The sequence below is a fragment of the Rhodnius prolixus genome, unplaced genomic scaffold, assembly GCF_049639745.1.
Source record: "Rhodnius prolixus isolate KJV_2025 unplaced genomic scaffold, Rpr scaffold_7, whole genome shotgun sequence".
NCBI classification, from domain to species: Eukaryota; Metazoa; Arthropoda; class Insecta; order Hemiptera; family Reduviidae; genus Rhodnius; species Rhodnius prolixus.
Window position 1 is genome coordinate 19,186,930 of NW_027411582.1, and position 24,581 is coordinate 19,211,510.

The 24,581-nt window shown below is 33.0% G+C and overlaps 1 protein-coding gene across 1 annotated transcript; it reads right to left on the reverse strand.

The window, feature by feature from the left end:
• Nucleotides 1–2,684: 2,684 nt before the first annotated feature.
• Nucleotides 2,685–22,145, reverse strand: LOC141447114 (cytochrome P450 4c3-like). The gene is made up of 11 exons (XM_074114317.1): nucleotides 21,924–22,145; nucleotides 18,664–18,779; nucleotides 17,814–17,901; nucleotides 17,542–17,730; nucleotides 14,222–14,291; nucleotides 14,013–14,142; nucleotides 12,124–12,163; nucleotides 11,933–12,045; nucleotides 9,826–10,063; nucleotides 6,922–7,104; nucleotides 2,685–3,788 (listed from the first exon to the last, which is right to left on the reverse strand). Exons 1-11 carry the CDS (start codon nucleotides 22,096–22,098, stop codon nucleotides 3,628–3,630), a joined length of 1,503 nt encoding a protein of 500 aa, XP_073970418.1. The 5' UTR covers nucleotides 22,099–22,145; the 3' UTR covers nucleotides 2,685–3,627.
• Between the last annotated feature and the right edge of the window lie 2,436 nt (nucleotides 22,146–24,581).

Genomic DNA, 24,581 nt, shown 5'->3' on the forward strand with positions numbered 1-24,581 from the left:
ATGTAATCTTAACGCAAGGTTTATTTAACTGACGCGACTTGAATGATGTTAAGATATCGCGTAGCGAATATCTTATACTCGTAGTGGGCTCAAGAATACTTCTTTGGAATGTTTATGTGTAGGTTATAAAGAGGGGAGAATTTGTGTGCAATGCATAGAGTATCTGCTAGCAACTTTAACTTGATATGCGGTGATATATTTGGCGTAAATAGTTTTTGAATCTTGATGTTTCTTGCTACTTAGCACAGCACTTTACAAAATCCTTATCTTAGGAAATTTATTGCATGGTATTGATACATCAACTGTGACAGTTTCCTATATTTAGCTATTGTTGGCCGAGTATCCCGAACATCAAGATACTGACCATCGAAAGTCCATCATTAGGAGAGAATCCTGAAGCCTCACCTGCTAGGAAAAAAACTACTTATCTTGTGAGAATGATTAAGGAATTAATGCTATTGCCTAGCTCACTTGGTTTATTTAGGTCACATTCAAGTTATTTATGTAGATTTATCGCTAATCTAAATTTAGGCAAGATTTAGGAAATCATTTTCTGCAAGAGTAATCAGATGATATGGTAGAGGATACTGAAAATGATATTGATGAGTTCACTACATTTTATGCACTCCAATTAGTTTAAGAAACCTAATATGGTCATTAAATCCGTACGAAGAGTAATGTTGAATACATGCATTGCTTTTTAATATCAATATTGATTTCGTCGGAAGTTAGATCGGTAATTTTTTTCATTATAACCAGTTTTCATTCATCTTCAGATATTGGTTCATTAGGTTTTTGAAAAATTATGCAAAAAAAATAAAGTTATGCCCATTTTTACGTCCAACTACCAAATTAAGGTAGTCGTGGACGAAGGCGAATAGAAAACGTACTATACTATTAATTTTTCATATTAACCATTAAATAAAATCCAAGGCCTTGACCTGGAATAGAACCCAATACTACAAAGCTTTGAGGGCCTTGCCTGTAACTGCTCTGCTACCGTGGTGTCTGAAATGTTAATTATATTTAACTGAATTTTTGGTACAATATCTATCTGTAATCACCAGTTCCACTTCTGACTTTCAATATTATTGTTTTTTACATTTATTCTACAATGAAATGAAGTGTGATAGCATTCTCACACATTATACGTTCTCTCGCAATGATTATTACAATTTGAAGAGTTATTTCTGTAGTATTGTTGGACTGAGCAGCTAAATGGCAGTAGACATTTGCAAGATATGATTAGAACTGCATCATGTAACTGCACTTCATATTATGTTTTAATTAATAGGGTAATAAATCCATACTTTAAAATACTCAAATCCTTTTTTTTTAGTCCTTATGGGCGGCCCTGGATCCACATTTAATTTGATCCACAATGAAAGCCAAAATTCATTATAAATAGTACATTGTTAATAGCAGTTTTAACACCCCTTTATCAATCTAGTATTTTTTCATATTTTTAACACCCGCCAATGTTTAAAAAATCATTATTAATCACGAAACTGACTTAGTAAAAGAGTCCAAAACTCCAAGCTAGAAAACATTTTAAAAAAATCATTATTAAAACCCTTTCTAAAAAAATAGTTTTTAATTCTGGCTCACCTGATTTTAATCAAACTGACATTATTCCTTATTGTTATCTCCTTAACAAAAACTTACAGTTTAAAATGTTAAGTATAAGGGTTGATTAAACGCCAAAAGGTACACAAATCAGCAATTACCCAACATTTCATTCATACTTCATTGATATTATTTAAGTAATTTTACCGCATTAATTTTCATTAATATTTTTTAAGAATTTATTAGATGTCACAGACCCTTATGCTGGCCAGTTCATTCATTATAAGTTTTTTGATATAATAATAAAAGGTGAGTAATATCAACATAATTAGTTAAAAAAATTTAAGTAATTTTACTGCATTAACTTTTCCTTCATATTTTTAGAATTTATTAGATGTCACAGATTATGAATGAACTGGCCAGCATAAGGGTCTGTGACATCTAATAAATTCTAAAAAATATTAATGAAAAGTTAATGCAGTAAAATTACTTAAATAATATCAATGAAGTATTAATGAAATGTTGGTTACCTGCTGATTTGTGTGCATTTTGGCGTTTAATCAACCCTTATACTTAACATTTTAAACTGTAAGTTTTTGTTAAGGAGATTTTTGTACCTTTTGGATAGATTTTTCTTTTTGTCTATTATTTGGGTGGGGCAAACTCCCCTCCTTATGAGGCATAGCGTCGAGACTTTTAAAATACAAGTCTGAACAAAATTTCGATACGAATGACACTTCATTCATGAAAATCGGTTCACATCTCGATAATTTGAAACGATTGCTATACTTCCTCTTAACAAGTGTAAGAGCAGAATGTCGTTTTAATGTTACGTAGGGAAGCCATAACCCAATGATCCTACCAAATTTTATCAAAATCGGGCCAAGATTTACAGAGAAAGAAATACCTTTTTTGTAAACTGCGTAGCGCCTAAACGCGTGAACCGATTTTCATAAATGAGGTGTCATTCGATTCGGAATTTTATGTAGATGTGCCTTTTGGGGGTCTCGATTTACAGAGAAATTAGAAATAATAATTTTGGAGGGGGCCTTATATAAAGGGAGCTAACTCCTCTCCCATTCGATGTACAGCGTCGAGACCCCCAAAAGGCACATCTACATAAAATTCCGAATCGAATGACACCTTATTCATGAAAATCGGTTCACGCGTTTAGGCGCTACGCAGTTTACAAAAAAAGGTAACAACAACAACAAGAAGAACAAGAAGAAGAACAACAACCATTTTTTCAAAATGCCGTTTTTGCTCATTTTCAGCAACTTTTTTCTCGTAATCTATCAGATCTATGTTGTTGCAAAAAAATTACAGTTGTAAAGGAGGATTTGCCCTACATTTTAAAGAAAATTTGGGAATTTTATCTTTTATTCTAAAGACTGTGCTAACAAACTTCCTATTGTTGTTCTTATATCTGTAAAACCATGGTCTTTTGAGGGACCCTAGATTGTATAGCTGTGTAAAATTGGGCCTTTTCTCGCCTTTGACAATTCGTATATCCGCTGCCATTAGGGTATAGCACTCCGCTTTTGCATAATTTTTAATATCGGAGACTAACATTGAGTGTGGAGATGTATGTTATAGGGAGATCGCTTCCTTGGCTTCATCCATCCACCATTTCATTTCCTCTCAGACCTGTGTGGTCCTTAAAATACTTGACATAATACTTGTTTCAAGTAAAGAAAAGAGGTTATTTGGTCTTGTAACTAAAATTAGAATGGAAGATCCAAAAACCAATAAATTGTACAAGCTGGGTTAAAACAAAACTGGAAGAATATTAAGGAGTAACTTTTGGTTACCCTTAGAAGACTTAGCATACCAACTAGACCTGTAAATTAGCACATTAATTCATTAGGTGCTAAAAACTTTATTAAAATAACTTCAAACGTTAATTATTCCTAATTTAATCATAATAAGTATTCTTTTGAAATAATGAAGGTATTCGTTAATTAAACAAAATCTAACTTAATAACTGAATATGCAAAGATTTTGCTGATTTAATAATTTACAGGAATAAATCATTTTTATTTTCTACCTAATTTTATTACTTCAATATCTTGGTTTAATTCTGACCATGTATCCTTGGTTTACCTCCAGTAATATGGAATACTTGTATTCTAACGAATCAAATGTTAAGTCTGTATCAAATTTGTATTTTCTAATAATAGTAGAAATAAGTGTTCTATTCCCTGCCATCGCGTACGTACTTCCTAGAAAAACAAATTTAATGATTAGTTTAGAACTCAAACTCTATTTGGTTTCATTTTATTTGTTGTAGTAATATTTTACGCAAAATATCTGCAGATATAACACATGGGCTGAAAAGTCCCGGGCTTAACACATAGTTGGCGCTAGTTGTATCGCATTCACCTCTTTTCCAGTTAGTACTAACCTTCAAAAGACAGCTGTTAAATTTCATGATATTCTATTCATTAGTTTGTGAGTTATTACGCTAAGAGTGACGCTACTTTTGTTATTTTCAAAACAAAGGATCAAAAACAATTTCGTTTTTTAATTTTACACTGCTTCTTGATGGGAAAAAATACCGTTCAAGCGAAGCAATGGCTTGAAAAGTGTTATAGGGACTCTGCTCCATCAGAAACAACAATAAAACGGTGGTTTGCTGACTTCAAACGTGGTCGTAGAGACACCGATGATGCAGAACGCAGTGGACGTCCAAATGAGGCGATAACACCAGTAAACTTAAAGAAAACTCCACAAAATCGTTTTGAATGATCGAAAAGTGAAATTGCGTGAGTTAGCTGACATCGTAAAGATATCAAAAGAACGTGTTGGTTTTATCTCTGTTGAAAGTGGGTGCCGCGTTTGCTCACTGTTGACTAAAAACCAGAACGTGTTGATGATTCTGAGCAGTGTTTGGCCATGTTTAAACGTAACAAACCGAAATTTTTGCGTCGATATGTGACAATGGATGAAACATGGATCCATCACTTCACTCCGGAATCAAAACGATGGTCATCTGAGTGGACAGCAACTGGTGAAGCTCGTCCAAAGCGGCCGAAAGCACAACAAAGCGGCTGGAAAGGTTATGGCCTCGGTATTTTGGGATGTGCGTGGTGTAATATTCATCGACTATCTTGAGAAGGGAAATACCATCAACAGTGAATATTATATAGCGTTATTGGAGCGTTTGAAGGCCGAAATTGCAAAGAAACGACCGCATTTGGCAAAGAAAAAAATTTTTGTTTCATCAAGACAACGCACCGTTTCACAAGTCAATCAAAACAATGGCAAAACTACATGAATTGAACTTCAAATTGCTCCCACATCCACCGTACTCGCCAGATTTGGCTCCCAGCGACTACTTTGGCTGTTCGCAGACCTAAAAAAAAAATGCTCGCTGGTAAGAAATTTCGCTCGAATGAAGAGGTTATCGCTGAAACTGAAGCCTATTTTGAGGAAAAAGATAAATCGTTCTACAAAAGTGGTATTGAAATGTTAGAGCGGCGCTGGAATGATTGCGTTGTTCTTGATCGAAATTACGTTGATGAATAAAGCTAATTTTGAACAAAACAAACCGTGTTTTCTTTGTTAGGCCCGGGAATTTGCAGCCCATGATAATACTGATAACATATACTACCTCATGATATAAATGTGGGTTTTATCATTTTAAGCCACAGCTACAAAAGATTCCTCTATCAGTCCCAAAGAACTTATGAGTCTGATTTTAGAAGATTACAATTCTCATATTTAATTATACTATCCCCATGAGCATTCATTCGTAGCTTAATGAGTGGATAGAAAATAATCAATAAGAGCAAAATCCTATTTCTACCTCTTCGTGACGCTCCTGGACCACTGTCCTAGTAGTAGTCCAAACTGGATTTGGTTCAGCTAGTCCCGTTGTCTCGTTAATGATTGGGATTGAGGTTAATTCCCAATCTTAGAACTCTCCATCTTGATGCTAGGAGGGAGCAACTAAGAACAGGTGGGGAAGGAGCTTATTGCGCCACGGTGCTAGATATCTAAGACTTCTTATCCCCTCTCTTTACAGCATTTCACTAGCCCAGTCCAAGAAGGCATGCGTCCCATGCCGAAAGGTGGGTGGAATAAGGTATTTGTATTGAAAACAAGCTTCTAACCAGGTGCCTCCTTAAAGAATATAGCCTTTTCCTATTGCTGCTTACTTGAGAGGGCCTTTGGCCTTTCCAGAAGGCCTTCGTAAATGTCTGGTGAGGAAGAAGGATATATTTATCCTTCTTCCTCACCAGACATTTACGAATATACATACTCTTCCTTGGTGGAAGAGGTGCTAAGGCTTTACAAGAATTACCCCAAATCTGCTCCTTACTACCTGGAGTTCTGCCAAAACAGCCCGGGGCGTTAATAAAAGATTCAGAATATGCCTCTTTGTAGAATTTGGAGGTGTCTTCTGACGCTGGTAAGAGTAGTTATCCCAATTTGCCGGCTAGCTAATCCCTTTTAATTCTTCTAGAGAGCCTGTATGGTTACTAGAATTGGGAACAATTCGGAAGAGAAAACAAAGAGATTTTGTTTTTCTGAATACCGGCTCTCTTCTCTTTTTAGAACCTTCCAGAAGAGCTTGGTTCTCTTTTTGATCTGGGGGAGCCATCCTTAGACTATTTCAGGAACCTTGGGGGCTTGACTTTGGTAGAGAGCCTCCATGGGTAGTAACAGATGTTACGAGGGTTATACAGGGTGAACCAGTAAGTAATGTCCATAGGCCTACTGTGTGTAGTACATCTAAAGTGGAGTTCAATAACGTATTAACCAACTTCATATTTTCCACTGTTCTTGAGTGATGTCCCTTTAAATCTTTTTTTTCTAAAATCATTACTTTTTCCCAATAAAAATGTTATTACACAGACAATTTTAGTCCGAATTCGATTCTTGTTGACACGGTTAGAAAGACAGATAAATTTTCTAAAAATTGATACCATTTGGAAGCATAAGTTATTCTCAAAACAGCCTCAATCTTCCCTCTACGTCCTCCGGATGCTGGAAAAGTAAAAGTAATCGAAAATTTTGGAAGAAAACTCATTAGGCCCTTATGTGATCATTATCAGACCTAGGTGCTGGCACTTTTTATAAAACGTTTCCTTGTTTAATGGGCTTTCAAACGGTATATCATTTTCCAGGATTCCTTTTATCTTCGTACGAGAAATTACGTTTGTTTTGCAAGAAAACGTGTTCACGAGCACTCAACAGTGTTAGTTTATCAAGTTGTTTAATTCATTGAAAACTCTTTTAGATGGACCAGTGGTCAATTTTTAAAGTAGCATGACTTAAAATAAGAGAGAACTCACAACCAGACTTCTGAAAAGTAAAAAAGAAAAAAAAAATCGATACATATATAATTACCTGGACACGACCTTGGACCCCAGCTGAAAGGATAATACGCATTTTTTGGTCTTTTGGTACATTCTTCTGGTAGAAAGTGATCTGGATGGAATTTGAATGGATGTGCCCATAATGTTGGATCTCTGTGTAGGTAATAAAATAAAATGAAGGCTGTGCTTCCTTTAGGAAGTTTGTAACCTTCTCCTGAAATAAGATTATAATATCAATAACATATTTGAAATTTACGGACTTAAATAATTTTTTTTAGGCAAATTAATTCCCAGAGTTATTAGCGCCAATAGATTGCACTTCGCTAAACAAAAACATATGGTTCGCTTTTCACATAAAATCGCAATTATCCTTAAACATTTTTAAAAATAAATATATTTACACATATAAGTTAATAATAATGTAATAATATTTACACATTACAAATATTTACACATTAAATATTTGCGTACTATGAACAAACTTATGACAACTGTGTGGACTACTATATTCTTTGTATTCGAGTATTATATTCATGATGTAAATTTTGAAATATAAACCTAAAGAATCGTCGATTTTTATTCTAATTATTGTAGACAATTCTAATCAGTGCATTATTTTATTTTTTGTGTATTTTGGGCTTTGATCTATCACATTTTCCATAATGCAGGATAACCTGATTCTACCTCCGATATTCATGCAGATTAGAACATTCCACTAAAGCTTTAAGTTCATTTTGCTCGGTAACAAGGGCAAAGATTTGGAATATATCCTGAGAAAGCATTGGCCTATCCTTGGCATAATGTATACATGATTAAAAATGTAAATATTTTAGACAAAACATCTTCCATTTCCCTACAAATAATAAAGTTATTATGGTTAATTTACTAAGCTTAAGAAGATATCCAGCCTAAAATACGCTTCTCTCAGCGCACTTACCTCTAATCAAGTATAAAAATGTTTTACAAAAGATATTTGTTAGAGCAATTTTCTTGAAAAGGTTGTATGTAAGCAGGCTGTTTCTTTACTAATACTTTAGTACGGCCGTTAGTCCAGAGATAGCGCTTGTGTGCTAAGTAAATACACCTAGTTGATCTTTGGACTCAATTTTTTTGATGATAGATGAGTTAACTTATTGTAAATAGGAGGCACCACTCGTCTGAGCTCTACCTTGTGTGGTTTGCGCTGACTAACCTAGGTAGCGTTTATCAGCTGGAAGTGAAAATCCCTCTAAGGGAATTCACTTTTTTATTCATTCCGTTTGACCAAACCAGCATAAACTACTACAAGTCACTAGTTTCGCTTCATCAGTAATTAATAAGGAACGGATTTTTATGTATTTAAAAATGCCAAATATTTAATTGAAATATGCATTTATTTTCGTCAATTATGTGGAAAATATGTGATTTTCTTAAAATATTTAAGTAAAATGGACATTTTTTTTTATGAAAATCGTGAAATGGTGGAATGATTGCATTTTTCGAGAACCTCACAGTTCAAAAGGAATGGCTTTGAATCCACATCAGCATCACTGTTAAGTTTTCCAATAACTGCATTGGCAATATACCTGCCCTCAACGTCAGTGGTTTCATCAATTGACACCCAAATCGGTACATCTTTGATATGTTCTCGAATTTTGGTTAGTGTATCTTTATAGATATCTTCCAGGTAGTTTTTCCTCAGAGCGCTCTCGTCAGGCATTTTTTTCCCAATATAGGTCTCTATGAATCCTTTGAAATGAGGATTTTTAAGTTTGTGGAAAGGGATATCTGCTCTAACCAAAGCCCGACATAGATCTGTACTCAGAGTAGACTTACTTGATGGAGATGTAAGGAAGGCTTGATAGGACGTCCTCTCTTTCTTTCTGTTTTTATTCTCTATGTGCGATCCGGTGGCAATATGTTGGGTGACTTGGGAACGTTGAGAGCAAGAAACGCGCTTGTCACAAGCTGTGCAGTACAAAATGTCTCCATCACTTCGAAAAAGTTCTGCTGGAAACTCGCGAAGATATTTAGCAACCAGTTGTTTGTTTGAGGCCGATGTTCGTGGCATTTCACCCAAAAAAGAATACACTAAGTGACCGAACGAAATGAATTGGACACTTCAACGAACGAGCTGAAAGAACAGACATCGACAGACAACTTCAAAGAACTAACAAGTGCCCGTCACTGTTTAGTAGCATTCTGTGTAAATTACAACAACCATTGTACCCACTGTGATTCACAGCCCTACAGTCTGTGGTTCACAGTTCCTGTCAACCACCTCCCAATTATGAAAATATGTCCAAAATGAAAAATATGAAAAAATATGTACATATTTTGATTAAATATGTAGAAATATTTATTTATTTAAATCAAATATGTATAAATATGCGATAACATCCAAATATGTGGAAATATGTGAAATAAAAGTAGACTCAAACGGCTTAAAAAGTGTCAGTATGAATACTTCTAGTTGAAAAACGTCTGTAAATTGCCTAGAAAAAAATATGTAAATACATACGAATCCGTTTCCTACTAATAATACATATTTTTAATCGAGGTGCATCAATTACTGTAGTGGCATCCATATTGTTATTAGGCTCCCCGCTACAGTGCTGCTCCAACCATTAATCTAACCCTATGTTACTGTTATTAATTTCTGAGCTAATAAAAGGTTTAGTGCAAAATCCGCTTTTAAAACAAGACGATAAGACAATTGAAAGGCATAAATTGCTAAATTGCTACAATAGTGGCAAGTAGCTCTTTTGTTTTGTTTTTTTAAATCAATCAATTGTGCATTTGAAAAATATTCAAAGCTTCTTGATAAAAAGAAAATGTAATACTTTTTGATAAAAAAACTAAACAAAAAGAACACTTTTAAAAATGGCTCAAAGTACCAAATTCAAAACTAATTGAATTCTTTCGCCATTTTCTAAGATACTTTTATATACCTTACCTAAATCTAAATCATCAGTTAATCTCCTAAATATTCCAGGTGGACTGAATAGACGCATTACTTCTTTTATTACTCTTGTCAAGTAGGACATTTTAGATAGTTGTTCCCATGTTGGTGCTACATTAGGATCTTCTCCTAAAATATCTAGTTGTTCTTGATACACAGCTTCTTGATGTTCTGGATACATGGCCAGTATTAATAAAATGTAGGATATGGTAACCGCTGAAGTGTCGAATCCCTAAAAACATATTTTAGGTAGTCATTTTAATTTTTTTTGTTTAATGTAAATTTTCTTAGGTAACAGGAATGAAAAATTTAAGGGAACATAGTTTACAATGTTGTTCATTCTTTTTGGTGACTGATTCATAGTTTCAATGGGATTGAAAAAATAACTGCCATTTCAGTCTAGAAAAATTTATTTCGCCGAGCTTTCGACCTAGGGACTAGGTTCATGGACTGAGTGTGATCGGACTATGTGTAATATGTGTTAGGTTGTGTGGAAGTCAGTGTTGCCAACTGTCAAGTATTTTGTAGTAAGTTTGCGTATATATTGTTTAAATTGTTCGTGTCTGTTTTGAAAACAATTTAAACAATTTGACTGAAATGGCAGTAATTTTTTCAATCCCATAGTTTACAATATAACAGTTAATTCACGCATCTTTCTTTATAACCAGTTTTGTTTTGACAAGTTCACAGAAATTACAGTAAGATTATCTGAACGAATTGTGAGATCTTTTTGTTGTAAACATTTAGCGGGCCTATAATGTTATTCTTTTTTTCGAAATGTATGCTATATCGAAAACTTTAAGAAAATAATTAAATTTAACCACTCAAAAGACTGTCCTTCAATTAAATTCTGATTAGCAACGTAATTTATAGAATGTCCGTTTTCACTCAGAAACTATTAGGCTTTATTTTCTTCTAGTGAACTTTTTCTAAGATTCTAGTCTGCCTCTGAGAATCCTCCCTAAACATTTAACCTCTCTTAGTCTAAATCAAGAAGTTTTTATTAGAACTTTTAGAAAGACAGATAAATTTTCTAAAAATTGACACCATTTCGAAGCATAACTTATTCTCTAAACAGCCTCAATATTCCTCCTGGATACTGGAAAAATAAAAGTAATCGAAATTTTTAAGAAAACTCATTAGTCCCTTACGTGATCATTATCAGACCTAGGTGCTGGCACTTTTTATAAAAGTTTCCTTGTCTAATGGGCTTTCAAACGGTATATCATTTTCCAGGATTCCTTTTATCTTCGCATGAGAAACTTACGTTTGTTTTTACAAGAAAACGTGTTCACGAGCACACACAACAGTGTTAGTTTATCAATTGTTTAATTCATTGAAAACTCTTTTAGATGGACCCAGTAGTCAGTTTTTTAAAGTAGATTCTCTTAAAATAAGGAAGTCAATGGTTACGAATTGCACTTTAAACATTTACTTCTAATCTCTCTGAAATATTTGAGAAAATGTTAGGAAATATTTTAAACATGTACTTTAACAAAAATTATTGGAGGTTAGTTGTTATGGAGGAGTTTATAGCACTCTCGTCTAATGTGCTATTCCAGTAAATTGTACAGTTCTAACAGCTGTATTATATTAAGAATATAAAATGTATTACCTTATCTATAGATATAAAAATATCATTTAACCGGAATTGATTTTTGCAGAATGGCTTTTCTTCTGAACTTACCTGATACATAGTAACTTTTTCTGAACGAAAATTGATCTTAGAGGGGTCCTAGCAAGCTACAATGTCACACTCTGTTCAAACGGTGTAATTTTTACAGCGAACAAAATTAAATAATAAATATTCTAGCCAATGAACTTTCCTATTACTAATTCGAATTTTTCAAGGTCCTTTTGGCCAGGTGTTTTTGATGAGAATATATTTTTTTTCCAATATGGCGCCAGCACCTTAATTTCATCTACTCTATGAAGTATCATCTAGTAAACTAACTTCATTCGAATATTATTTGCAACAGGACATCTTTTTGAAACCCAATACTAATTTAGACTTGCTAATAACTGGTCTTGTTCAAAATACGAGTACGTACTCCTTATATTTTTGTTTTTAAAAAAGTTCTTATAATAAATAAATACTTACGGCTATAAGAAAATCAGTTGCAAGTTTACCAGTCTCTTCCCAAGAAAGATTATAATGTTTGGCCTTTTGTAAGATAACATCTGCGTACATAGTAGGTTTGTCGTCTATATCTTCTGCAATATATAATTAATGGTAGCATAATTATCTAGGAGTAATTTAAAATTTAATTAGAAGTGATAATAGTACTGTACCTCCCATTTTTTGTTTATCTTTCATTCTAACTTGTAACATCTAAATAAACAAAAAAGAAATCTTCAAAATGCCATTAATATTATAAATAATTATTAGGAAAATGCAGGACAGGTTTTTTTATCCACCAATAAAATGGTTAACTGAGGCATTACAAGCCAAAAGAGAATACCAACAAGTTGGGTTTTTTTTCCAGCTCTCGAAAACAGTATTTGGTTGATCTACAAATATTATTGGGAAAATTCAAAGTTCTTGCCTTTAATTGGGGGAAAAAAAACTGTGGCTCTGTCATGGACACGGCCGTGTGTTGTACGTGAATACGATTACGGTAACTGGTTATATTTTTTATACAGAATATTTTTATTTATGTATTTAGGATGAAATCAAGGAAACAAATAATTACTGTGTTACAATATAACTTTATTAATTATAGGTCTGTGATACGAAAAGTACGACAAAAATGGCATACAAGAAACTTCGAGATTTCTGGTAAATTGACACGATTGCACCATTGTGACCACATCCACAGGTACATTAAACCATACCATAGCTGCCGTCGTACCGCAGCCTATGTATCTGCATGAATGGCAGTCGCGGTGATACTGAGACGAGCACTGATTGGATCTAATGCGGGCAACCCGTGTTGCTTTGGGTGGATACACAAATCCGTTCGAACGTGACAAAGTGGGCGCTTTGTCCGAGTCCAGTGATTTTTTTTTACACGTACCGCACAGTTTAAAGTTTGCTACTGGCTCTTCAGGGGAAGTATTATTAAGTAGTGGTAAGTGTTTTTCTTTTGTTAGCTTCAATGAGCGCAGAAACCATAGACGATCACACACATCATACTTATGTCCGAATTGTTGACAAACGTCGTAGTGAAACGTGCACTAGCTGCTGCCCAATGTGTCTTCATAATCAATGATCGAACACAATGTATGCCTATACAGTCCGTTCTCGATGTAGATCTGCCCCAGCTGCAGATGTATTGACACCGTCGTTAATCCGCTCGGCCGCATTCATTCTTTTACGCTCCCGGCACAGCTTGACTCGGTCATATGGTGTTTTATTATTACCATTCGATTGTTCTTGAGAAGCCCTTTCCAACCGTATACGATCTCTCTATTTGGTTTTGGCTTTTCGACGCGTATAGGGCCGACATTATATATTTTTGATAATATTTTTTTATTCTAACACCTTATTATATTCACTGTCACTATTTTACACTAATGTTTTATAAACAATCGATAGATTGTGACGACAGCTGACGATTAAAACTTAAACGAATATCATAGCTTCTCCGAGTCAAAAGTTATACTAATTGCAAATCTCGATATGCAGCAAAATGATCTCAAAATGGCGGCGCTTCCCTCTCCACCGCGCGCGATGCGTCACTGCTTATTGTAATGAATTCTTTGATCCTTTAGCTATCCAGTGGTCTAATTTAATTTTGGATGTAGACGATAGATTCGAAACTATAATGCCAAACTGTATCCCCCGATTTTGTTATCATTAGGTTTTTTTTGGATTGCCTCCATATGATATCAAATTTAAAGACGTATTCACGTCAAAATGGAAATTTAATAGCAGTTTCAACAGAATCTCCATCACTTTTTACTCACAGAAAAATTAGAAACTTCAATATCAACGTGTAATCTCTGTTTATGGATTCTTGAATGAAAATTGAAAAAAATTTAAGATTTTTCTTCTAAAATAAAATTTGGAAGAATTTGAGGCAACATTGATTTGCAATTTTTCACCAACCTAAAGATGAATAATGATATTCATAAATTATGCTTAAATCAAACTTATCAGTATAAATATACCTGTATACTACATAATATAGTATATTTTTAGTATATCCGGTAGTATATTTTTGTTAACACATTCGTACCTCGTAAGATAATTTCCAATACGATTTGCTATCCTCGACGACACCTCTTCCGTTTGCGGAAATACTTACCAATTGGAAGAATATCATGTTCAGAAAATTACTTAACAGTTCCAACATCATCTCTACAATCCTATAAAACATATTAGGATATCTGTTTATTTACTTATTTTTTTTTAAACATTTTTAAAGGATAAGTGATTAAAAATTACCTCTCCATCCGTTCTAAAACATGATGTCTTTCATTCTCGAGCTCGTTCAAATCGTAACCAAAATTTGAAACTAAAAGTCATTAAAACATATTTTATTAATTTATCGGTATTTACCAATTTTGATATGTTAAAGGCAGATTAGGCTAAGATAAAACCAAAGGTCTTGTAAGAGTTTTAGTGGGCCTACTAATTTAGTGGACATTACGGATTCAGGAGGCATAAAAGCCAGCAGTATCTGGACAATGGTGGTCATTTTATGTTTTGTTTGACCGAGTAAAAAGATAACTGACTGCTCCAGGCTACATGTCCGTTGCTTGACATGGCAGGCACGAGATTCTTTACACTGGGTGTTGAAACGTCCACATCTTAGACTTGTTCGCGCATGTGCTTTAAGCCACTGGTTAGCTAGCAGTGACCGGGCGATGATATAGTAGATCCCCCTATGGGTCAGGCATGTGAAGCAAGAGGCCAGCGTAGACCTGCGGCCCGTCACGATGTTTGGAAATTATAAAATTTAATTGTAACAATTAAATTGTTCACAATTAAACGTAGTTCCCATCTTAGCAGTTGTTGGAAGAGTAGCAGCAGCGTCCAACAAAATGGCAGTAGCCTAGCAGTTCAATCTATTTTAAAAATCAGAACTGCCAACGAAATTCAACCAAATTACGAAGATGTGTTTTAAGAAAAACGTGGCCAAGTTTCATCCAAAAAAATGATTTCATAATTTTTTTGTACGACATTTTATTATTTGATTTTATTTTCTTAATTAAAACTGTCCGGTAGGACAGTTGTATAAGGGTTGACCATCAAAAACTGCACGAAAAAGCGTAACGTTGAAAAACACCCAACTTTGACAATTTTTTTCTCTTTTTCTATAGAAGATAAAATTCCCAAATTTTCTTTAAATCTTACTCCAAACCCTCCTTTATAACTGTAATTTTTTTGCAACCACCCAGATCTAATAGGTTTCGAGAAAAAAGTTGCCGAAAATGAGCAAAAACGGCTTTTTCAAAAAATGTTCTTGTTCTTGTTCTTCTTGTTGTTGTTGTTCTTGTTGTTACCTTTTTTGTAAACAACGTAGCGCCAAAACGCGTGAACCGATTTTCATGAATGAGGTGTCATTCGATTCAATATTTTATGTAGATGTGCCTTTTGGGGGTCCCGACGCTGTACATCGAATGGGAGAGGAGTTAGCCCCCTTTATGTAAGGCCCCCTCCAAAATTATTATTACTAATTACTCTGTAAATCTTGGCCCGATTTTGATAAAATTTGTTAGGATGATAGGGTTAGGGCTCCCCTACGTAACATTAAAGCGGCGATCAGCTCTTACACTTGTTAAGGGGAAGTATAGCAATCGTTTCAAATTATCGACACGTGAACCGATTTTTATGAATGAAGTGTCATTCGAATCGAAATTTTTTACAGATTTGCACTTTAAAAGCCTCGGCACCGTGCCTCATAAGGAGGGGAGTTTGCCCCACCCAAATAAGGCCCTTTCTAAAACTATTATTACCAATATTTCTATAACGCTTAGTCCGATTTTGATAAAATTCAGCTCGAATAAGTGGTTAAAGCTCCTCTACGTTGCTGATTCTCTTGCTCCTACTAAGAGGAAGTACTGCAATCGTTTAAATTATCAATGAGTGAACCGATTTAAATCAATGAATTGTTCGATTAAAAAATCTTTGCCTCTTTGCCTTTTAGGGAGAAGTACTGCAATCCTAGTTTATTTTTCTTACTCCTCTTAAAAGGAAGTACTGAAATCGCAGTTTAATTTTGCTATTTACGTACAAATACCTTCCTATGTTATTCAAAACGCTTTCTCAAAAAAATTGTTATTGAGGATGGTTTGGGAGCCGCAACTACAATCATTTTTTAAAAAGATCTCTCCAGTGGTAGTTAACACCTTATCAGGTTATAATGATAGAATTGCTTATTCCAAATTTTAAAAAAATCTGTAAAGCAGATATGTAACTTTGTAAAATAGACAAAAAGGAAAATCTATCCAAAAGGTACAAAAATCTCCTTATCAAAAACTTACAGTTTAAAATGTTAAGTATAAGGGTTGATTAAACGCCAAAAGGTACACAAATCAGCGAGTACCCAACATTTCATTAATACCTCATTAATATTTAAGTAATTCTACTGCATTAATTTTCATTAATAAGTTATTTTTTAGATTTTATTAGATATCACAGACCCTTATGCTGGCCACTTCATTTATATTATTTTTTTGTTATAATTATGATAAATCACATATACGTACATGCATGTTAAAGTAGAAAAAGACAAAGTTAGAGTCGGCTACTGTCTTGAATTCGTCTTACCGAAATATTCGTGAGCACAATTAACACACAGTTAATAACAAGTAGATTATTAAACAATAATTATTCATTTCTCTATTGTAATTTAATTTAGTCCCCCTAATTTTACTTATAGTAAAATACTGGAATAATTAGCTGTCCTAAAAATATGCATATCTTATTTATTTTATATTACATATATACAACATTGTGGGAAGAACACCTAGATGGAGAATGTAATTGAAGAAAACTATATTATTTGCGATAAAGCCAGATAATTATTACCTATTGTTATAAACGTTTGACTACTTCATAAAATAACAATTACTTTAATCGAAGAATAAACTTAAACCGACGATTTTTATTTAAGAAATAAAAATAAATAAATAAAATAAACAAAATCATTGATGTAAGTTGGTGTAAGCATTTTTTTAAACAAGGTTTTGAATTTTTTAGCCTCATATTTTTATTTTATTTTTTATAACGTTTTTCTTTTTAACCTGTAATTAATAGTTTGATTATTATAAATAACTAGATATTACAGTCAATCTACAGTGCTACTTGAACATATATTTTGTAGACGAAAATGGCCAGCATAAGGGTCTGTGATATCTAATAAATTCTAAAAAATAACTTATTAATGAAAATTAATGCAGTAGAATTACTTAAATATTAATGAAGTATTAATGAAATGTTGGGTACTCGCTGATTTGTGTACCTTTTGGCGTTTAATCAACCCTTATACTTAACATTTTAAACTGTAAGTTTTTGTTAAGGATATACTTTTTGTGTTAATAATAGTAAATCAAAACTTTTTATTAATTCGAGTTTTTTAATCATGCGGCCCGTAGCTATTTGTGGAAATCTTAAAATGACCCTTGATGTCAATTGTCTTTGACATGCCTGTTTTGAGTGCTTGTAATTATTACCCCTTTGGCACGGTCTCTTTTTTTTTACATATTCTTTTTCAAGGCTGAGGTCTAAACTGCCAGTCCAAGAATATACTATTTACTAACCACATATAGCATCTAATGTAAAATTTGTAGCATAATGTCTTAAATTGAAACTTTCTCCTGAGTCTGCATATTTCTTTAATACTTGGCACAATATTATAGATTTCTCATGGAACATATTCAGATTTGATTCTACTATCTTTTTAGTCATCAATTTATTCAATGGTTTACGCAATTCTTCCCATCTGCGACCTGATTGGAAGAAAATTATTATTATTTATTCAATCGATTTTTTAAAATAAATATAAATAAAAAATTACGTGATTAGATATTACCATTTCTAACGAATATACCATTTCCTACTAATCCAGCAAAATTATAGATTGGATCTTTCTTCAATGCAGTTGGACTTGTCAGAATTGTCTGAAAAAAAAAAAAATCACCTAATATGAATCCCACCCAAGTCTGTCTTTAACCCCAATTTTTGAAGTTAACAGTGACAAAATTCTCCAGATTTTCAGCGATCTCATAATTGATCGATAGTAACAATATAAGGTTGGTACCCCAGATTTTTATGTAAGAATGGAGAAACTGGTCGGTTTTATATCATTTATTTTCACAATTAATTAAATTGTGTAAGAACATCTAAAGCTCTTAACATTTGATTTCTATTAGAAAATCACTCGGAAAACGACTTATTTCCTGATATTAAGAAAAATACTAGCTTTACTAGCAATATTGGCAATATTTTTAGTAGAAAGGGGATGAAAAAATACATAAAAATGACCTATCGCGTGCTCTTCTTTCTCTTTGATAACAAGTTAAAAAATTGAAGTATGATTAATAAATACCAGATTTTGAAATGGTCTAGCACCTTTAATTTTTAAGATATCGAATTGCGGTTTCCGGTTTCTTTCATAACTTTTTATACTCTTTAAAAATGTGTATATGAAAATAGGGATCAACTGCAAACCGTCACTTTTGGTCGCGCGTCAGCCGCGTATACGGGCAGGAATCTAAAATCAAGTCACATATTCTGAAACTAGAGGTGACGGGCAACAAATTTTTCCTCTACCACATTTTCGCTCAGATCAACCGTTTAAGCATGAAATGCATTTGAGCCGTCTTAAAATGAACACCCTGTTTACATTTCCTAAACTATTTTAATGGATTAAACTCATCTACCTCTATGTGCTTCGGATTTGTAGCTATAATTCCAAGTCTTGGTCCAACCCAAAATTTAATCAGCCCAGCAGGTAAGCTGAATGCATTACACAAACCGATTAGGAACTGAAAAGTTTCTGAAACAAACATTGCAAACTATAATAATAATAATGGAAATTATATTAATGATTAACTTTAGCGAGGAATCGGTTCAGAACAAAGAAAAAAAATTCCGTCTTTTTGCCATCGTTTTAGCGTGGCTATGCGGGTTGGTTGAGTTACAGAAAACGCCCTGAAGAAGGTAATATATTCGTCGAAACGTTGGCAAAAAGGTGTTCTTTATTCTGGACCGATTCATCGCTAAATTGAATCTTAAATATAAAAATTGTACGGTCACTAAAAGCTAATAAAAAAGGAAATTATATTTATTAACAGTCTGGTATTTTCTCGGAGAATTTAATGTGCTATTAGAAATGAGGAATAAAGTTTAATATTAAAGGCCCAATTTGAGGAAATCCACAAAGGTGATGATAAAATCAAAATGAGGAAATATCAGTCTCCACCACAGTTTGCTAGGCTAGTTGCTGGTTGGTTGCAGGACGTCGTTGTATACGAGCCATTACTCCGGAAATAGACAGTTGATTGGTTAGTGTATCGTTAAGATTAGTTGTGATGCTAGTACAGAAGTAAATCGATAGTGGCCTTGGAACTAATATTAGAGCTGGGGTGAGAGAGGTCCTCTTTCGGGCGTCCTCAAAGGGAGTCCGGTAATATTTTGGGAGCCAGATAGCCGTAGAAACGGTAACCCTAACCAGCCCCAACTATAAAAGTTCCCGTAAGGGGGGTGCATCTAGAGGGGCATCGCTGTGTGGTGGGAGGGTTCAATAGTGATAAAAGGCGTCAAGAAACTAAATAACTAACTCTCATATTATGTTATAATCGAACATAAAACAAACTTTATTGATATTAAAAGAACATAAAACTCAAAATAACTGAAAATCGGAACTGTGACCTAAACTTAAAAACTACACTTAACCCTGATATGTTAAACTGAAAATTATAATAAAAAAAGTAATGGAAAAACCAAATACAAATTATTGACTCACGCAAAATATGGCATTAACGGAATAAGCGGCATTGGCCTAGCCCAGTGGTCGGCAAACTTATTAGCCAAAGAGCCAAATATGAACATTACAACAGTTTTAAAAAAAATTGGGAGCCAAATCTGCTTTTTTAGTAAACTTTTATTACACTAAATAAGTAGTACACTAAATAAAACTAAATTTCATACTTAATAAATATTTATTAATGCGAACAATGTGCTTGCATCTCCTTGGAAAGTTTGAGTAAGTCAGGTTTGTATGTTGTTGTTTTTAATTTTAGGCATGATTCCAAGTTCTCATCAATAAGACGACTTCTCAGTTTACTCTTGATAATGTTCATGCTTGAAAAAGATTGTTCGCATATACATATATGTAGAACCGAAAAGGGAAAGAACAGCAAACGCGAGCTTTTTCAGCTGATCGTAAGAGTCAGGAATACTATTCCAAACGTTGAAAATGATTATGTCTTCCTTCTCCAGGTCATTCAAAGCAGACCACTTGTGTTGTGAACTAAGATCACATTTTTTCTTCTCCAATATTTCCAATTCAACACAATGACGTTCGAATTTAGAGCGCCATATCTCCTTGTTTTTTAAATTCAGCAATTGTATTTCAAAGCTACCAATGTCAATTTCAAAAGGAGAAAATTTCAACTCGGTTATCGTAGCATTAAGAGAATTTTTGACCAATGCTAAAGTTGCTCTGCTGTTTTTAAATTCCTGAAACCTGCTGTAACATACGAACAATTTCAGCCGGTAGCTTGTACATGGTTTGTGTTTACGTTTACGAAAACTAATAAAATTAAACTCGATGTTCGTTACGTATTTTTACAACAATATAAAATTTTAATTACCTATCTATCTTTTAACTTAAACAAAAAATTATACATGTTCTCGATTTATAGAAGAATTTTAATTTATCAAAATAAGATGTAATTTTTTTTCTTACCAAGTTTTTTTTTAAATGAAAATATTCTCTGGAGCCGCACTTTGCCGACCACTGGCCTAGCCAGGAGTCGGCAACCCGCGGCTCGCGAGCCGCATGCGGCTCTTTTATCCAAATAGTGTGGCTCTTCAGCCTGCCCAAAATACAGGGTGACCAAAGTTATATGCTCCACCCAATTTTTTTTTTAACGGCGGGAAATTTCGAAAAAATAAAAAAACACGTATTTAATCATTTTTAGTCTAGTTTATTTTCAATGATTGACCCATTTTTTGAAACCCCTGTATCTCGTGATACAGCATCCAACTTTTGTTTTTCAAATGGAACGTTATATTTTTTGTTGCATATTTTTATAGTATTTGAGCTCCTAAAAAGAACAAAAAAAAAATTTTTGAAATCGGTTAGGTTTTTCAAAAGTTATGGTATTTTAAAATATGGAAAACAAATTTCAGTTTACTGTCAAAATTACGTTATTTTTTTTAAAGAATCTTAATATTTTATTTTATTTTATTATATTTTAATTTTATTGAAACGAATGAAAATTCCATTTATTAAAGGTATTTTTTCAAAAATAATTTTAAATGTGATAGGTTCGAAATTGAATAGAATTATACAATATGAAAATAAAGTACTTGATTTATATCGTAAGCTGCCGCCTTTTCATTCGTTAAGTTATTATGTGTTTATTTACTTTGCAATATGAAAAAATAAATATATAAAACATTTAAATGTTATTGAATATCATAAAATAATAATTTGCGAATACGAATTGATCTACAGATTTCTTTACACTATCATCCTTGCGGCTCTTGGTAAGATTTATTAAAATTATTTAAAGAGAAATGGCTCTCTACTTGAAATAGGTTGCCGATCCCTGGCCTAGCCGAATGTTCGCCAACATTATGAATGCTGTTTTTGACCATCACGCCTGTTATAATAAAAATATAGCCAATTGAGGCAGCTCCTGCCATCTATCGGGATTTTTCGGTTACAGAGCATGCCAAGCAATGGGTCCTTTCTTTCAATGCACTGCCAGCTACTGGAAAGTATTCTCTCATTACAGACAAATACCAGAAACTGTCTGAAGTAAGAAGCACCTAGAAGGAGAAAATGTAATGTCCAGTAGCTGGATTCGAATCCGGGATCTCCGCAAAAGGAAAAAGAAAATTAATTCTTTACAATGTGTAACATTACCTTTTCTTTAGCTGAGAAAAAAATATTGATAATACTTATTACCTTTAGAACTTCTAAGTCGAGTTAGAAGCAAAGCATTCCCAATAATTGGCCAGGGTTTTGGACCTGGTATATTAGCAGTCATATTTTCAGCCCTTATTACCCACATAACAGTTTTTATTAAATAATGTAATGAGAACGACACTAAAAATATACAAACTGTACTTAATAAGACCATGTTGTTAAAAATTGTTAACTGATAAACAACTAACTGAAAAAACTTCCCACCTTTCATTGCCTTTTAAAAAGTTTGGGTAAGTCAGCGAATGGGCAGGAGTTTGCGATAAAGTAGGGGGTGTTGTTATGACATCAAAATTGCCAGTTTTTACCTATCTTTAATTCTTTTTCTTTAATTTTGAATTTGTTTTGTGTTTTCACTTAGTTCATTTTTTTTCGTTTTCTTGATTTGATCAATTGCTTATTTAAATGCTCTTGACTTGAATCCATTCTGTGTAAACATGAATAATTAAGTAACGTTTCCTGCTAATCCGCTTTTATTATTATTAATTATTATAAATAAATAAATAATTTATCAATTGAAAAAATTAATATGAATAAAATTTACATGTATTTATATGAATAAATAATTAATATAAATATGAATAAAAATAAATTGAAACTTATGAAGTTTCGAAGCCAAATCAAAAGTATACATTAGGGGCAGGGCCGGATTTAGATGAAAAGGGACCCTAGGCTATTCCACTTATGAGGCCCTTCCACTTTCCATTTTTAAGTTGGTAAATTACATGAGAGATAATAAAATACATCACTACTGAGATATGTTATGTTTTTAAAATAGAGTAATTTTAATTTTGCTAACAATTTGAATGTAGGCCCCTCTTGATCTTGAGGCCCTAGGCTGAAGCCTAGTTAGCCTATAGGAAAATCCGGCCCTGCCTGAAACTATTCATACTAGAAAAATGCAATTTATGTCGGATATAGAGAAAACGATTCTCTACCAATCGGTAAACAATTCATTGAAAATGGATCAATAAAAAGAGAAACATGAAGGTTTGAAATTTGAACCCATTTGAAAACCTCTAAACTTTAACCTTCTAAATCTCTGTATCTATTCATACTAGAAAAATGCAATTTATGTCGGATATAGAGAAAACGATTCTCTACCAATCGGTAAACAATTCATTGAAAATGGATCAATAAAAAGAGAAACATGAAGGTTTGAAATTTGAACCCATTTGAAAACCTCTAAACTTTAACCTTCTAAATCTCTGTATCTATTCATACTAGAAAAATGCAATTTATGTCGGATATAGAGAAAACGATTCTCTACCAATCGGTAAACAATTCATTGAAAATGGATCAATAAAAAGAGAAACATGAAGGTTTGAAATTTGAACCCATTTGAAAACCTCTAAACTTTAACCTTCTAAATCTCTGTATCTATTCATACTAGAAAAATGCAATTTATGTCGGATATAGAGAAAACGATTCTCTACCAATCGGTAAACAATTCATTGAAAATGGATCAATAAAAAGAGAAACATGAAGGTTTGAAATTTGAACCCATTTGAAAACCTCTAAACTTTAACCTTTTAAATCTCTGTATCTATTCATACTAGAAAAGTGCAAATTATGTAATTCATATAGAAAACATTTCTCTGTAACATTCGGTAAAGAAATCATTGAGATTAGACAAATACAAAGAGAGATATCAAGGTTCGAAATTTGACGAAACGAAAATTTAACTCTAAATATCTCGTTAACTACTCGATAGATTTTTACGGAATTTTACACAATTATAGACAAAAGTAGTCTCCATATACAGGGGAAATATAAACGAAATCCATCGCGCAGTTTTCGAGATATTTGAAGTTAAAGATTTCACTGTTTCAAACGAAACCAAAATTTAATGCTTAATATCTCGTTAATTACTCGACGGATTTTTACAGAATTTTATACAATTGTAGACAAAAGTTATCTCCATACACAGGTAAGATATAAACACAATCCATCGAGCAGTTTTTGAGATATTTGAAGTTAAAATATTCACTGTTTCAAACGAAACCAAAATTTAACTCTTAATATCTCGTTAACTACACGACGAATTTTTACAGAATTTTATACAATTGTAGACAAAAGTTATCTCCATACACAGGTAAGATATAAACACAATCCATCGAGCAGTTTTTGAGATATTTGAAGTTAAAATATTCACTGTTTCAAACGAAACCAAAATTTAACTCTTAATATCTCGTTAACTACACGACGAATTTTTACAGAATATTACACAATTATAGACAAAATTTGTCTCCATACACAGGTGAAACCTAAACGAAATCCATCAAGTAGTTTTTGAGATATTTCAAGTTAAAGATTTCACTGTTTCAAACGAAACCAAAATTTAACTCTAAATATCTCGTTAACTACTCTAAACATTTTTACGAAATTTTACACAGTTATAGACAAAAGTTGTTTCCATACACAGGTGAAATCTAAACCAAATCCATCACGTAGTTTTTGAGATATTTGAAGCTAAAGATATCACTGTTTCAAACGAAACCAAAATTTAACTCTTAATATCTCGTTAACTACTCGACGGATTTTTACAGAATTTTATACAATTGTAGACAAAAGTTGTTTCCATATACAAGTGAAATATAAACGAAATCTATCACGTCGTTTTTGAGATATTTCAAGTTA

Bases quoted from the DNA above. Each gene is read 5' to 3' on its own strand.
- LOC141447114 (XM_074114317.1), bottom strand. From the start codon at position 22,098: ATGGTCTTATTAAGTACAGTTTGTATATTTTTAGTGTCGTTCTCATTA. The intron at 17,731-17,813 runs GTAATATCTAAT...TCTTCCAATCAG, and splicing joins TGGTATATTCGTTAGAAATG to GTCGCAGATGGGAAGAATTG. The intron at 14,143-14,221 runs GTAATTTTTAAT...TATGTTTTATAG, and splicing joins GTTTTAGAACGGATGGAGAG to GATTGTAGAGATGATGTTGG.